At 43.1% G+C, this 16,725-nt stretch overlaps 2 protein-coding genes across 2 annotated transcripts in view; both read right to left on the reverse strand.

The window, feature by feature from the left end:
- Positions 1-16,242, reverse strand: part of GLB1 (galactosidase beta 1) — a 48,506-nt gene extending 32,264 nt beyond the window's left edge. The window contains exons 1-2 of the mRNA XM_014942202.1: positions 16,111-16,242; positions 3,861-4,030 (exon numbers count right to left, since the gene is read on the reverse strand). Of these exons, the coding sequence (XP_014797688.1) occupies positions 3,861-4,030; positions 16,111-16,164 (224 nt within the window). The 5' untranslated portion in view covers positions 16,165-16,242. The remainder of the gene's footprint in view (positions 1-3,860; positions 4,031-16,110) is intronic.
- TMPPE (transmembrane protein with metallophosphoesterase domain) lies at positions 8,613-16,228 on the reverse strand. The gene is made up of 2 exons (XM_014942212.1): positions 16,111-16,228; positions 8,613-13,142 (listed from the first exon to the last, which is right to left on the reverse strand). Exon 2 carries the CDS (start codon positions 13,048-13,050, stop codon positions 11,731-11,733), a length of 1,320 nt encoding a protein of 439 aa, XP_014797698.1. The 5' UTR covers positions 13,051-13,142; positions 16,111-16,228; the 3' UTR covers positions 8,613-11,730.
- Positions 16,243-16,725: the final 483 nt, after the last annotated feature.

Raw genomic sequence — 16,725 nt, forward strand, 5'->3', positions numbered from 1 at the left:
TCTCCTCTAATGCTAGGGAAAACTGCATGTTTAGGAGACTCTTGTGTCTCATTTTGTAAACATATTTATTTTATAGCCAGCTATGGGATGTGGGTTTCAGTGTCTCAGTGTTTCTGAGCCGTGCCAGGTACAGGGATGAGAAGAAGAGAGACCTGGGCACTTGACCAAGGCTGGGGAACAGGATTATTTCACACCATGAACGTTACGTTCTATATAAATTAGAAAGTCTCCTGAGGAGTTTTCTCCTCTTTTATGATGGCTGCTATCCTGAGAACTTCTCGCCCCACTGCCAAACCCCTGAGCCCTTCCCTTCCTCCTGAAGCCATGGCACTCAAAGTGTTCAACATTTGCTGTCCCCTGTTGGGAACGCACAGCTTCCTGCTGGTAGAACGGGCTGACTATAATCCTCCTATATTTTATATAGGTATCAGGATCAATAGTGGCTCTTTGGTATTATTAATGTTAATTATTTAGTCTTATTCTGTTAAATCTGTCTACATTTCAACCCTCAGATTTCTGTGTTTTTTCCCCTCATTCCCCTTCCCAGGTGCAGATGGGTCATTGGGTGGTGGAATAATTGTCTGAACAGCAATAAATTGTGGTGGCTTCTTCAAACTATACCATAGTGTAACACTCAATAGCTTGTACTAATTTAATAAATAATAGAGCACCATTTTATACATGCTAGCTATATTACATATCTATGAGTCTTTAGAAAAAGTAACTTGTGCTTACCTTCTTTAATAAAGAGATACTCTAAACATCAGCTCTTTCTTAGAGGTAGTTCCTACAGGTTTATAGTTTTCTGCTCATTAGTCAAATACAGTAAACCAAACAAAATGCTAAACATTCTTTAACTTTCTATGAGCCTGTATGGTAACTGCTGATTGTTCCAGGCAGCTTCTCCACTGATCTGTAAATCCCATAAATATTTAGCCCCATCTAGTGGTTAATTGTTTATCTCATCCATGTTCACCCAGAAGAGAACACTAACTTTGTCTTTTCCAAATGTCTTTGACAGCACTCATTTCTAGTTGGCAGACACAGCTCAGGAATTGAAAACAAGCAGTTACCCTTGTGTGACCAGATATCGATGTCTCTACACACTAACTGGAGAGGTCAGGAGTGGAACTCCTAGATACACCTCCACCATCTTCCAGGATGTCACAAAACCACAACATTGATTTTCAACCTGCTATTTGGAATGCTTCGGCCTTGATATTTTAAGCTTTAACATAAGTTCAAGCTTCCTGTCACCTGTTTTCTCACATTCTGTTATTGCTTAAGATGCTTCTAGGTGCAAATGATTACATACCTGTACGACTGCACTCATGCAAGAGTCCCAGACGAGCTGCTGACTCAGTCACTTGCTGAACGATGCATCAAGGCACAGCAAATCACAGAATGCTATGGAGTTGGAAAGGACCTCTGGAGATCGCCTTGTCCAACCCCCCTGCCAAAGCAGGTCCACCCAGAGCAGGTTGCACAGGAACGTGTCCAGGTGGGGTCTGAATGTCTCCAGTGACGGAGACTCCACCACCTCTCTGGGCAGCCCATTCCAGTGTTTTGCCACCCTCAAAGTGAAGAAGTTCCTCCTCATGTTTAGATTTAACTTCTTATGTCCAAGTTTGTGCCTGTTATCTTTATTTTGTCACTGGGCACCACTGAAAAAAAAACTGGCCCCATCCTCTTGACACCCACCCTTTAAACATTTATAGGTTTTGATCAGTTTCCCCCTCAGTCTTCTCCAGACCAAAAAGCCCCAAGTCCCTCAGCCTTTCCTCATAAGCAAGAGGCCCCTAGTCATCTTTGTAGCCCTTTGCTGCACCCTCTCCAGAAGTTCCCTGTCCTTGAACTGGGGAGCCCAGAACTGGACACAGATGGGGCCTCACCAGGGAATCTTTCCAAATCTTTTGGAAACGAGGCTGCAGAGAACAGGAAGGAGAGCAGGTCTGGCTTACTTTGACCACAAGGTATTTATGAGGACAATGCTATAACAAAAGCGTCCTGTTTCCCTTAAAGTGGTATGCCTCACTAGGAGCACCTTGATATGAAAAAGGAAGGCTCCTATATTTCAAACTGCAGAAAGACCCTTCCCTTTCTCATGGGAAAAAACCCAAGCAGCAAAATCACAGTCTTCTCAAGTGGCCCCAAGGTTCAGAGTCCAACTACCATGTTCTGCCAGAAGGTCTGGCAGTGCTGCTGCCCATTGCAGAATGACTTCACACAACTGGTATCTCAATCCCTTGCTAATCGTTCGTTTTACTGAACCACAAAAGAGTAGGCAGAGAAAACAAAAACATGATTAAATAATCACCTAGACCAATTTCCATTTTTACCAAAACTACACAAAAATCACAGCAGAATTGTTTGGGGTAACATGAAAATGTATTGCTTTAACTCAAATAATCAGGAGCAGTAAGGCTTGATTATCTGCAAACTTCAAAGAAAAACAAAAGCATTTTGGTGGATGGCTGGGTTTTTGTTTTTGTTTTTTTTTTTAGTAGAGAAAGAGAGATCAGTGTTAAATGGAAAGATGCATGGGGGGAATGGGAAAGAAAAGATTCCTATCTCAAAAGACCAGTGATGTAGCAGAGACATGAACAGGGAATTTCAAAGAAAAAAGGAAGGGATTGCTTGAAAGAGTCAAAAATTAACAGAGGGCACTGAAGATATATGGAGGTTGGGAGGAAAAGAAAAATAGTGTGACACACTATAGATCATAGGGGCCACAGAGCCACCATTAGCACCCAGGCTGACCTTCAAGCCAGACATCAAAAGGTGTAATTTTCAGGTCCATTTGAAATTACTTTTATTGCAGCAAAACATAATTGTATGGGCAACTCCAGCAACTCTGTCCTCAGCAAGTGTTACTTCATCCCACTGTTCTTACGTCAGGCAAGATGGAACATGCTTACTTTATTAGAAAACAACAAAATCTATCCATCAAGAAGTCATTACATTAGAACACAAGGAAGAGTTTAAGACATCAAAAAAAAACCAACCCTAAATTTGAAAAAAAAAAACAAAACAAAATGCAACTTCTTTCCCTGACACCAGCCGAGATGGAACATGCTTACTTTATTAGCAAACAACAAAATCTACCCATCAAGAAGTCATTACATCAGAACACAAGGAAGAGTTTAAGACATTAAAAAAAAAAAAAACCTAAATTTGAAAAAAAAAAAAAACAAACAAACCAAAATGCAACTTCTTTCCCTGACACCAGCTCCTCACATACTAGCCCTTATGGATGACATCCTCAAGTGTACTGGGCAATACTGCAACTTGCAGATGAAACAAAGTACAGATTTCAAAGGAGGGGAAGGAGAAATGATGCAACACTCGCACTGAGAAAAGTGCCATGTCCTACAGGCTCTGCGCTGCCAGAACCACTGCTGCCTGGCAGTGCACAGCATACAAGCAGGCTGTTTCAAAGAGAAGTGATAAGCTTTAGGAAAGAAAAAACAGAAACATTTGTATTAAGAGGTTATTGTTCCCTCTCACCTCCTCCGCTTTTCAACCAGAGATTACAATGCCCTTGGCAGAGGCTGAGCTCATACAACAGTTCCGTAGTTGCCAAAGTTCACAGTCCAACCATTTATTTCAGGTCATATTTGCATTCCTGGTTGTGAAGCAAAAGGTGTTGCCTATCAGCAGGGAAGTGGATGTTAGCTACAACCTGCCTAGTTGTCCCAGTCTATGGTGTTAGAGGTCATCCTGTACCACCATTCACTTCTCTAGAGCTTTGTCATCTATTAGGTAAAAATTAATAAACCAATGGTAACATTCCACTTAACTACTTCTCAGTCCTTATCTCCCAGGAGTACAAATCACTTCGAAAGTCAACAGCTACTTACGTTTGAATGGCATCAAGTCCTGCCATCTTCATCTTCAACAAGCGGTCTTTCCAGTAATACCGTGGTACCCGTGAGTAGTGGATGCTACCTGAGATGTAACGGAAAGGTTCCCCATCCTTGACAAAGCAGCCGCAGTCATAATCAATCCCAAAACTCCTCTGGGGTATACTCTGTGTACAAAAAAAACCAAAAATACACAATAGAATCTTTTTCTGCCTTGAAAGACACAGAGAACAGTCTATGGAACACCCGTGGGTTGTCCACAATAGAAGGTACAGTGGTGTTAAAGTAAGTGATGGTGAATGGCTCTCTGCTAGCTACATACAGCCCACCTGCACATAACACACCAAAGAACTACAATGCACCTGCCTGTCACAGCCACTCAGCAACGACAGGATTCACTGCTACACCAAAATATTCCACATGAATTCTCCACTTTTAACAAGTATAACAGTACCGTCTTTCTCCAGTGATACACATTGCAGACACACCAGTGCAAATGATGAGGATTTAATGAGGGAGATTTGATGAGTGACAACGCTTTGTACTCAGTGTTCCAACTTACTAAACTTCATGTCACGCTTGCATCTAGAAGCAAAAGCCCACCAGGAGCTTCTGAGGAACAAATGCCACATTCTAAATGCACCAGGGCTCTGACACATGCAGGTTTGAAAGCCTAATTTCTAGTAGGTATAAAACTGTTTGATAGATCAGTCTGGCAAACTGCATAGGACTTATGTAAGTCACTAAAGATTAGTAGTTTTTGGAGAAAGTTCTACTTGCAATACTTTTCCACCCGAACTAGTGAACCTAAAAAAAAGAAGCAGGTAGATTAAGAATATGTTTGCAATACTTTTCCACCCGAACTAGTAAACCTAAAAAAAAAAAGAAGCAGGTAGATTAAGAATATGCACTCCCTAGCCATAACAAGAACACCTTAACTTCAAGAGCACAGGATTAGTCTCAAGATCTTAGTAAGGTTTAAAGTACTATGACCAACAGCAGTACTTCTTTTGCTTGTCAAAAACAAGAAAAAAAAAAAAAGAAGTTGGGTTTTTTAAGTGCATGGTCCTATGCCTTTAAGAACCCTTAACTTATTAAAGAACCACCTTTTCCTTAGTTAACTAAGTAACATCCCAAGTCAGCAATTGTAATCAGTTAGTTTTCCATACTTGTCAGAAAATAAGTCAGAAGTCAACCAACCGTAAAGAAGAACCTTTTACTTAGTTAACTAAGTAGCATCCCAAGTCAGCAATTGTAATCAGTTTTCCATACCTGTCAGAAAATAAGTCAGAAGTCAACCAACCAAACCTCATGATTCATTGGATGTTACACTAATCCAAATGAAATAAAACATTTTCAATAGCATACATTTCAAGCTGTTGAAGGATACTGGCCTTGTTCTTGAAAAGATGAGCATGGGCCTGCCCCATATTGATAATGTGGCATAATTATTAGGAAACTGATTCCATGAAACAAAAGTGATGAAATTAGAAAGATAAGAAAGACATAGACCACCATATAACCCCAGGTGACTTCCACTACATGAGAGCCATCCACCATCTAAGGAAATCTGCCCAAAGGTTAATTAGGGACCAACAGACCACACATAGTTTTGAAGAGTCCTCCCATGAAACCACTTCTTTGAGTTAACTGCTGAACAGCTTTGTTACAATAGTGTGTACAACTACAGGTAAAGAGAAAGGAATGGGAAATGTGAAATACAGCAGGCATGTAAAGCCATAAAGCTGCAAGTACCAAGATGCCAGGCCAACAATTGGACAGGACTGCCAGCCAAGACCATACTCTTAGTGCAACAAGACAGGAAAAAGGAGGCCAGTGCAACGTGTCACAGGCCAAAAGAACAACAGCACAAAAACAAAACACACTCTCCTGAAAACCAGAGGATGGAACTGCTGAGTAAACATGCCTATCCCTAGACTGCCATTAAACGGAGCAACTGAGAGAACACTCTTCAAACATTTGAAGACTACCAACTCCAGAAAAGAGGAAGGCTAGTGTGTTGTTGCCATGATAAAGGCATTTCTTCACAGAAAGCCTAGAATAAAGTTGTGGAAAGTGTCTTAAATGCGCATAGCAACCCAAAACATTCTGCCAACAGCGAGAAATTGAAATTGTTTGTGTGGTGGACACGTAACACAGATGTGAGAAGATACAGCCCTGAGCTGGCAGGGAAACAAGGACTGCAAGGCATTACAAAGTATTGCACAGGGGAAGCCATTTAAGCCCTCATCCCACAAGCACGGACGCATTCTTAACATTACTTAACAAAGAGGTCCATGAAAGTTGAAATAAATCTTGACTGAGCAAAGGTATGAACAAAGGTATGGATGTACCAAAAGTCCACAAGTCCTTTACAGACCTGAGAAATGCAAACCAACCACTCTGGAACAAAAATAACTCAAAGGTTGGGATTCTCCCTGTGAAATTATGCTGTTGTAGTAACTCCAGGCTGTTAAACCTCAAGTAAACCGCTGTAGAGGATGCACAGGTATCTACCATCTGCTTATGTTCCTTTCAGTTCAAACTTAAGTGATATTTTGCTGATCTTTAATTTATAACCTGCACCTTGATTCCTGGGTATGCTGCACTAGGATGGAGTTGTGCTGTGTGTATCCATCCCCTAAGGAACCCATTCACCCTAAAGAACACCAAGAGGCTGTTTCACATTCTTTGGATGTTTTTAACTCTAGGGCACTGTGACAAGGTGCAGCATTAACAGGGATCTGAGTGCTTCAAAATGATCATGACTAAATGGAACTCAGAACCCAGGTGCAGCAACACAACTCTGCAATATTAAAAAAAAGGAGAGAAGCATTAGGAAAAAAGGGACATTAAAGGGCCATTATCCCTGGAAATAAAAGCATTAACAGGGATCTGAGTGCTTCCAAAATGATCATGACTAAATGGAACTCAGAACCCAGGTGCAGCAACACAACTCTGCAATATTAAAAAAAAGGAGAGAAGCATTAGGAAAAAAGGGACATTAACCAATTCTGCAATATTAAAAAAAAAGAAAAAAAAAAGAGAGAAGCATTAGGAAAAAAGGGACATTAAAGGGCCACTACCCCTGGAAATAAAGGAAAGTCAAAATAAATTGCTGCTGTTTCCCTCTGAAAGAGGACTTTCATCCCCTCAACTAGATGAACCATGTCAAGATGCCAATAGAAAAGACACTTGCTCCACTTATGGCAGATTAACTGTTGAGATATGCCCAACACTGAATCAACTGTTTACATAGCTCCACCCTCAGGGGACAGACACCTCTAAGAGAAACAAGTATTTCCTTTCATCATTTTAAGAAGATATTAATTACAAAAGTTATCATCATTAAAGCAGTTATCATTTAAAGGCCACACTTTTAAAGCTGTGACCATAACTGTCAAATCACCTTTCTTACACATACACTTCCTAACACAGTATTATTATGGGGGCAAGGAGAGGGAGGAAGCTTCCCAGGTATTTACTCTGACTTCCCTTCATGATCCACTACTCAACATTCTTTTATTGTCAGGGCCCAACTCCACCCATCGCTTACAGATCAAGGCTTGCAGTAAGAGCAAAACAGTGAATATTGTCCACCCATGGCTGTGAACACACAGCAGGAATGAATTCCCTGGATTTCCCTAGAAGATCAGGTAGTGGGTCTGCGAGTTTGTTAAGCAGATTCAACAGACACAAACAAACTCCACACCGTGTAGGATGCCAGATCATTCACACCACAACCTATTAATATCCAGCTGAAAATTCAGACTCTCACAGGCAATGGCATCATGTTGCATCTTACATACTCAGAACAAACTTGCAGGGAAAATACAACAGCAGGAATTAATTCCCTGAATTTCCCTAGAAGATCGGGTAGTGGCTCTGCAAGTTTATTAAGCAGATTCAACAGACACAAACGAACTCCACACTGTGTAGGATGCCAGATCATTCACACCACATCCCATTAATATCCAGCTGAAAATTCAGACTCTCACAGGCAATGGCATCATGTTGCATCTTACATACTCAGAACAAACTTGCAGGGAAAAGGGAAGAACTAAAGAATTTGTCCTTTCTTAAATCAAGAAAGAACTTCTTTTTGCAACCTGAACGCTATTCCAATATTTTATGACGTGTGTCTCTCAGCATCAGAAAAAAACCTCGCAGCTTCAACACACAAAACTATTTAACAGTGGCTAGGATCTCTTTCTCCAAATTTACAAAACAAGCCTTTTTCTTATTAGGAAAGCAAACAAATATGGATATGAATCCTCAATGAAGCCCTCCACCTGTAAAATGCCCAGCATCTTTTATGTAGAGCATTCAAACACGGAACACCCCTTTCCAGGCCCTTTCTCTAATCCAAAGCCGAAGTATCAAAACTGAGAACCACAAATCACTCTTGTTTTCTTCTACTCCTTCCAAAAAAAACCCAAACCAAACCAAACAAACCCAACCTCTTAGTATCCTTTCTCTGCCCTTGCAGTGCTGCTTTTCTCTGCACCACTTCCTCATCTCTTCAGCCCGCACTTCATCCCCCTAATAGGCATTAGGCAAATTTAATAGTGGCCTTACCTTGCCCACATTCCACCCACTTAGCAGCGTGGGTTTTCTAAGATTTCCCAAAACTAGTCAGATTTATTGTCAGTAGCTTTTTGTTGGTAAATAGAATCAGCGTGTTAAAATTATTCATGGTGTACTGCTACAATAAATATTGGTACAAAATAAAAGGTCATTAGAGGCATCTTTCTTGATAAGTGAATAAAGTTTTATTAAATCCCAACATTTAAAGCATTTATTATACCACAATTTTACATATTTTCAAATCCACTCTGTACTGATTATATAATGTAATAAATATAACTTTCACAAAGTGATAATACTATTCTATTCTGGTATTCTTATTCTGCTGACAGTGACAAACTCCCCCCTCCAATGAACTGGCCTTTAATAGGAAGAAATACATATTCATTTAGTTCAGTTCTCTGGATCAAATACATTCCACACAGACAAAAAAAAATTTACAAAAAAAATGAAAAAATTACAAAATAAGCAGCACAGCAATATTTTATTTTTCATCTGGAATACTGAACATAGGTCTAAATCAAGCATATTTGAGTCAAATTAGAAAAAGTGTAAGAAAAGCCTTAGAGGACAATTAGGGATGGATGTCTTTGAGAGATTTTAGAAAAAATTCATTCCTCACACTATCAAAAAGAAAGCTGATCTACGATACCTCCATACTTTTTGAGAAATAGCAAAATATCAAAAGGCTTTGAAGTGTTTTGGCACAGAAATAAAACATTTTAAGTGAAAACAAATCACCAGGCCAAGAAGCTTTCAGAGGGAAGGAGTCAAAGAAAAAAAAACAAGAACTAAATTACATTGAGAGAACTCAATAAATTTATGAAATGATAATATGACCACTCCTAAAAGGACGTGTGTCTGTTCCTAAAAGGATCTTCAAAGATCTTCAAAGAGGAGCATGTACAAATAATGAAGAAGTCACATATGCCCCCCAGGACTGAAGGACCACTTCAGCTAGGTTTTTGGACACATTTGGACAAAATGCGAAGAGAAATAAACACAGCAGGAGAAAAAGAAAAAAATACTAGCAACTCACTGGGAAACCAATGCCATCTAAAACCAGTCCCACAAAAGCCTCCTGATAACAAAACTAGCTAAACAATTAGTCTTCTTAACACAGTAATAACCCTCAGCATAACAAATGAAACGCTATCCTCCTGGACCAATGGTCTAGAGGGAATATTCTGCATTACTAAACCCAGAACACAGTTTTTAACCCAACGCATGTTGATAAGTAAACAGAGGGTGTCAAGGTTACAATGGAAAAGAACCGCAGAAGGACCCCATTTGGGCACTGTTAAATACCTGTGGAAACTTTAAGATGCCTAAGTGGATATTATTGCACAAGCATAAAAAAAGTTTACAAAATTATAGGTGCTGGCAAACAGAAATTATAGACATAAAAAGCCTGCCTGGTCAGGTGTTCAGTTTTCAGACTAAAAGATGACTGACTTCTCCAGCTTCAATTTTCCAGCACATATGACAGTATTTCTCAATATTCCTGTGAGTAAAAATGCAGGATGTTTGTACACACAAACAGGACACAAAAACAGCTTAGCAGTTAGAAACTCTGCCTGTGGGAGGGGCTGAAGAAAGTGGATGAAGTGAAACTTGAGTTTTCACTTACAGAAAAACTCAGCTTTACAAAGTCTATGGTACTCTTCAAATACAACCCCACACACCTCCTGCAAAACGAGAACAGAAGCTGAAGAATAAAACAAAAGTGTGTCTGGATGAGGATTACACAGGAAGGCAAGAAAAGATTGAACACTGCAGTTCTGGTCTTGCCATCCTCAGCCTCCAGTGTAAGCTCTGATCTCTTTTGCCCCTTGCCTGTGAGACCACCAGGTACTGGTGGGCAGAAAGGCAGAGCAAGCTACAGCTGGAGACCTCAGTTAGAGGCAGGATCCCCAGACTTGTATTGCCTGGGGAGTTTCATACACCAACACTGAGGTGGAAGGGGAGGAGAGGAAGAAGTACAGAAGTAAACTCTTTTATCAGCCTGGACAATATATGCACATTAATTTACATCCTGGCTTTCTTAGATGATATGGAAGCAATAATGTTTTTATTAATAATTTCTAATCTCTCAAATTTCCCAGAATGATCCTAATTTGTATTAAGCCCTTCTAGGAAAGGCAGAGAGAATTTCTCCACCCCTGATCATCCTGCAACAGTTATTCTGCTATGTGCCTATCAGGCAACAAGGACACTGATGCACAAACGCTATTAAGGAAAGTCACCTGCCGAAAAGTTTAGTCTTCTTCAAAAGGACACCGTTTACTTGAAATATTAAAATTTTAAACAAAATTCAAGCATTAACCTGTCTAAAATGTTTTCAAATAGCATCTCCTTACTCTTGTAAGAGAAAAGTCACAGAAGGTAAGTTAAGCATAAACAAAAAATGCAAAATAAAGAGAAATGAGCCTGAGTATTTCAGCTTTGGATTTTGTGCTTTACATCAGCAGGTACTGTATGCCCAGACAGCAACAAAAGTTATGTTCATTATGAGTTTTCTTTCTCATTTGCTTTTATTAGAGGTATTTTCAGTAAGTAAGTACTAAATGCCCAGTTATTTGGGGGAAAATGCCAGCAGAAAGACAGCTGCTTTCACCCTTTGATATCAGTCTACCCAGCTTTTTAACTGGAAAAAATTAAATTTCAGGAACTGATGCCTGGCACCTTACTGTACTGGTAAGAAGCTCAGACTGGAAGCCCTAGTGCATGCTGCAAACAGCAAGAAAAAGACACTCAGATTCAATTAAAAAAAACAAAACAGAAAAAAAAGCAGAACTACTCCCTTCCTGTTAGATTTCTAGCACAAGGCTTTTAGAGTTGACGTACTCAGTGGACACTGTGTAGTCCCCTCCACAAAACACGCGTGTGCTGTTTCACTGCAAGAGATGAGAACTTCACCTGCCTGAGATTTGATAAGGCAGCTGCCCAATGGATAATCACCAGTGGAACAGGAAGTAGCTGAGACCAGAGACACTACTGAACATGCACAGGACACACATTACCTCCATGACATCAGTGTTATCTTTAAGTCCAGAACCTCAATAACAATGAACTCAAATAATGGATTTCTTCAGTATTTTAACAGCTCAAATTTGCTTCATAGGCCCAAGATAGACTTCTGCTCAAACTTAACAGAACCTGATGGAGTCTACCCTAGCACGTCTTCTCTGGATTCCCTGAAAAAGGATTTGCTTTCAGAGCAGAAGAGCCAACATACTGACCAAAAAGGATGGCAGAAATCTTTCAAATGGAAAGGTCCTCAAGGAGAACGTAGAATTATCTCCGTTATTTCAGCTCTGCTGCCCAGCCTCATGGGTATTCCAAAGTACATTGTCCCTGGGCTGACATAGACAAAGGTATTCTGCCCAACTTTGTACAAGCCAACAAAGAAGGGATTCAGAAAATAAGCCCCAGCGTTTAGCGGGAACATCTGCCCTCCGTGAGTATGACCAGAGAGAATTAAATTGATGTCTGGTCTCTCCTGAAGGGCCCACTTTGCAGCAATGGGTTGATGAGCTAACAGCACTATTGCACGCTCACTGCTACAATCTCTGAGAGCTTTTTTTAAATCCATGCCATGCCCCGAGTAGCGCAATACATCTGCTTCAATATCATCAACACCAGCCAGGCAGAACCAGTCATCAGTGCTCTTTGGTGAAACAATCTTCACATTCTCGTTATGGAGTGGCTGAATGTTAAACGATTTTAACAACTCAAACCAGTTGCTAACATCTGATGTGTAGTACTCATGGTTTCCTGTGACAAAGTATGTCCCCAAAGGGGAGTTAAGTTCTCCAAGAGGCTCGACAGCAGGTCGTATTATCTCTGCCTCGGAGTCAGTCAGGTCCCCAACAATCACGGTGATATCTGGTTTCAAAGCCTTAACCATTCTCACAATCATGGCAAGCTTGGTCTTCCCAACTGTAGGACCCAGATGGATATCTGAAAGCAACACCACTTTCAGATTATTCATTGATGATGGCAGCTTGTGAACTGGAACCTCCACTGAATTCACAGTGGGAGGCCGGGAAGCATTTAACAGCCCAACAATAGTCAGCACAACAGTCAGCAGAACTGCCAAAACTGGTTTCATAGCTGTTCTGCTGTTCTTGTTGCCAGCACCTGCCTTAGCACCTCTCCCAGCCAAGAGCTTGTAAGCCTGCTCTACAGAGCCTAGAGTGAAGAGGAAGAAGATAAGAATGATATAGGCCCCCAGGCAAGTGTAAGCAGCTAAAGAAAAGAAATAGGGCTCTTCTGCAACAAGAAATAGCAGCGTGAAGAAGCTTGAATGAGCCAAAGCTAGAAACATGAACACAGCTATTTTCCACGGCAAGAAACAGAATGAGCTGGCAGCTGAAGACCTGGAGAACGTGGTGACTGTGCTTCTCCAAACATGAAGAGATCCTATCAACATGAGCGCATTAGCAAATAGTGCCATCTGCAGCCTCAGAAGCCAACGCCGCGTCCTGAGCTCGAGCTGCTCTGCCAGATAACTCCGCGACAGCATCATGGAGAAGAAAACCACTCCTGCAGCCACTGCAGCCTTTGCTTCAAGAGGCAGTTGCTTGAAGGAGATCATCTTTGCTTCCCTTTGCTCGTTCCCTTCTGTTCTGCAGAATTCTCCAGCAGGCAATAGTGTGGTTATGAAGGGGTGCCTTGGGTCAACGAAGCCTGCAACCAGGAACCAGTATCAGCCGTTTTGAAATATTACACACATTCCCCTTTTCCCAGACTGCAATAAAGGGCTATTGCTCTGTATATACTACCCAGGACTCTGGGCCATGCAGAATCACTATCATAAGGACTGGGAGGAGATTTCCTGATGTGGAATAAATCAGACAACTGAAAATACTGGATTCTGGCAGTCCACTTCCAAGCGCCCTGCCTGCCGCCTTCAGTGATTCCTCCTCTCCTACCCTTTTCTTTTTTTGTATGCCATTTCCTCATTAAGATGTCCTTATAGTAGATGGCAATAGATTACAACAATGATCCAATGAGTGCTGGAAACAATCATTATAGTATTTGTAAACCTTGTGTTCTGTGACTAAGCTGCTTCTGCTGTTAATTTAGCACGTGTTTTCTGTTCTTCTGCCCAAGCAGTTGGCTCCACTTAAAAAGCATGTAGCACCCTACATCATTCTTACTGAATGCAGCAGGTTTTATTAACAGGTAACTGCAGCAGCATTGAAATCCCCAATGAAATAACTACCAGATGCAACTGCAGTCCCAGAAACCGCAGATGATATTGGCAGATATCCTTGCCTTCAGCTGTGAAGACGACTTCCCCAAAGCCCTCAAAATCAGTAGAACTAGTGAAACACACATTGTGTTTCACTACTCACTTTCTGATCACTTCCACTGCATGTACAGTTCCCAAGACCCAACAGCTGTCAGCATGACTACCAGGATGCAATTAAGTTGAAAAGGGATTAAAACATCACACACTGCGCTCCTTCAGAACTAAAGAGAGCACTAAGCCTAATGCATCTCTGCTCCTAGCCTGAAAATAAATAAGCAAGCACGACTTATGCTTGAATTGTACCAGAATTCCCTGTTTTGCTCAGAGTTCACAGTGGTTCTACTCACATCCAGTTTGCACACTACTATTTAAAATAAACCTACTGTTTTATTTAACTGTAGTTGAGAAAAGTTTGGATGGTCCTTCATAATATATAATAGAGACCAAGTTTGAGACAACAAGCTACCTTATTTAAAGTAAGCGTATGTCACTGCATGACCTTCAAAACACTTCCTGTCTTAGTCCACACCTAACTAGAGAAAAAGTAAGCAATTATTACAGGCAAAAATATCTCAGAACTAGGGCATGAAAACAGCCTTGCAGGACTCTGCAATGAGCTTAAGCTCAGAAGTCTACAAACCCCAGCTTGCCAGGTTGCTTATCTGCAGCATATACTTCCCCAAGCTAATTTAAAAGGACATTAGAGCCTCCGTGATGATAGGCCCCTGCTATATTTTCAGGACTAGACCAAGTTTTAAGAAGACCTCTTCCATTATTGCTTGGTCTGTGGGTTGATAGAGAAATCATGCCTCAAGGCCCTTCAGCTGTTACAACACTACTCTTAAAAAACAGTGCTGTTTTACACATACCTCTACCAAAAGTAAACAAGGCTAGGGAGATAAGAGTGTAAGAAATGCGCTGCTGATTTGAGTCCACAGTTCCTCCAGACCCCAGGCCGTATTCTGGATAGACAACAGCAAGAAGAAATGCTGCTTAAAGAAACAACATGACCCTGGCCACTGTCTGTGGTCTGCTTCCTTCATTCTCTTCCAGCAGACAAAGTTGTTGTATTAGCAATGTTAGAAAGCAAATCCTTGCCTGCTCATTTTCAGATGTAGTTTATGAACCTGCTGTATTTTAATTTGGTTAATCCTTTTTGGGAACCTGTTCAATGCTGTCCACCCTACAACCTCCCACAGCAGCAAATTCCTGAAATTCACTATGTACTTTTAAAGTATATTAACCATTTCAAACTAATCTACCAAAGTGCTCCTCTTCTAAGGCTACCAAATTTGGTGACTACTAATTCTCCATTCCTCTTTACTCACATCCTTCAGAGTTTTGCTTCAGCCATAACCTCGTCCTTTACCGTCATCCAAACTTTCCCTTGATAAAGGTCTCCCATGAGGCTGTGCCACTTTTCACACAGCTTTAACCACCTGTGCATCATCCAACTGCAGCACAAAGGTAACACTGACACACTGCTCCAATCTCAAGGCATAAACGACAAGGCATGGTCCCACAAGTGTAAAGATTAAGGATTTGCCCAGGGCCCGTTTAGGCAGTGGTACAGGCTGCTACTGGATAAAGCAGCAACAGAAGTCAATGCTGAACCGGGGCAGAACGGGAAAAACTCCTCTCACTCACCACAGGAAGAGCCAGTTTTTCCTAGGGCTCTGCTAATAAAGCGTCGGTACCAGGTAACTGCAGCTCGATTCACACACACACACCCCGCCACCCTGCATATGGGTTGCTTAATAATATAGTAGTAATTGCCTTGTAGCCTATTGTTTCTCACAGCGGGGTCTCACCGGCAGGAGTACAGCTGGCAGCACCGCACGTCCCGGGCCATCACCCCCCCAACACCACCCCCGAAGGCGGCGGCACAGCTCACCCACCGCCCGGGGGGCGAGGGCGGGCACGGTCAGCCCTTCCCCGGGACGAAACGGCGAGGCTCAGGGTACGGCGACGGGGGGCCGGCCTGGGCGGCAGCGGGCAGGCCTCCTCAGAAGAAAAGGCGGGGGACACAGGCCTGCCTCAGGAGAAAAGGCGGGGGAGGAAAGGCCTGCCTCAGGAGAAAAGGGTAGGGGGGACAGGCCTCCTCAGGAGCCGGTCCCCGCCGCCGCACCTGCCCCGCCAGCCCCCGCCTCGGCGCTGCCGCAGGCCCAGCCCCCCCTCTCCCTTCCTTCCCCCCACGAACCACAAATCGCTCAGGAATTAAAAAACGGCCCGAAGTTAACCGTCTCCCCCGCCGCGGGCGGCAGAAGGCCCCCCACCAGCCGGTAGCCAGGGCCGCCCGGCGGCTCCCTCAGAACTCGGGGCCGCCCCCAACAGCCACGGGGGCGAGTGCCCGGAGGAGAAGGAGGAGGGGAGGAGTGGGGGGACGACGAAAGGACTCACCGCCGCCCGGGGGAACGCCGCCAAAGCGGCCAGCGGGAGCAGGAGCCGCAGCATGTCGTGAGGCGGCGGAACCGAAGGGAGCGGAGCGAAGGCTCCTCACCTCACCCCGCCGTCCCGTGACAGCGCGGTGTCAGCTGACCGGCCCGCCCCGCCCCGCCGCCTGGGCGGGAAACCGCCGCCGCCACAGGGAGCTGAGGGGATGCGCCTCACGGTGACACAGGCCGGTGGCTGAGGAGAGGCTGAGGCTGGGGACCACCACAGCGGCGGGACACCAAAGGAGGTGGGAGATGGCCCTAACCCCACTTTCCACCCGTGCGCCCGGAGGGTTTGGGAAATCCAGGGCAAGAGAGGAAGGGGGGGAAACCCCCAGCCCGGAAAGGAGCAGGGGCAAAAGGGTGTCCCTGGGCAGTTTCCCATCCCAGTAGTAACTGGACTCAACAGCTTCTAAGACTGGGCACCTTAAGGGTCGTGTGGCTGCATATTGTCCCCTGCCAGTGCCATCCATAGCCCCCCCACTGTGCCCCGCTTTCCCCACCGCCGACATTGGAGTAGGTCACAGCGGTGCAGTTTGGTGGCTTTGCCTTCCCTGTCCGTTGTTTATATTGTCTGTTTGAT

Source organism: Calidris pugnax, unplaced genomic scaffold (assembly GCF_001431845.1).
Source record: "Calidris pugnax isolate Ruff unplaced genomic scaffold, ASM143184v1 scaffold23, whole genome shotgun sequence".
Classification (NCBI taxonomy): Eukaryota; Metazoa; Chordata; class Aves; order Charadriiformes; family Scolopacidae; genus Calidris; species Calidris pugnax.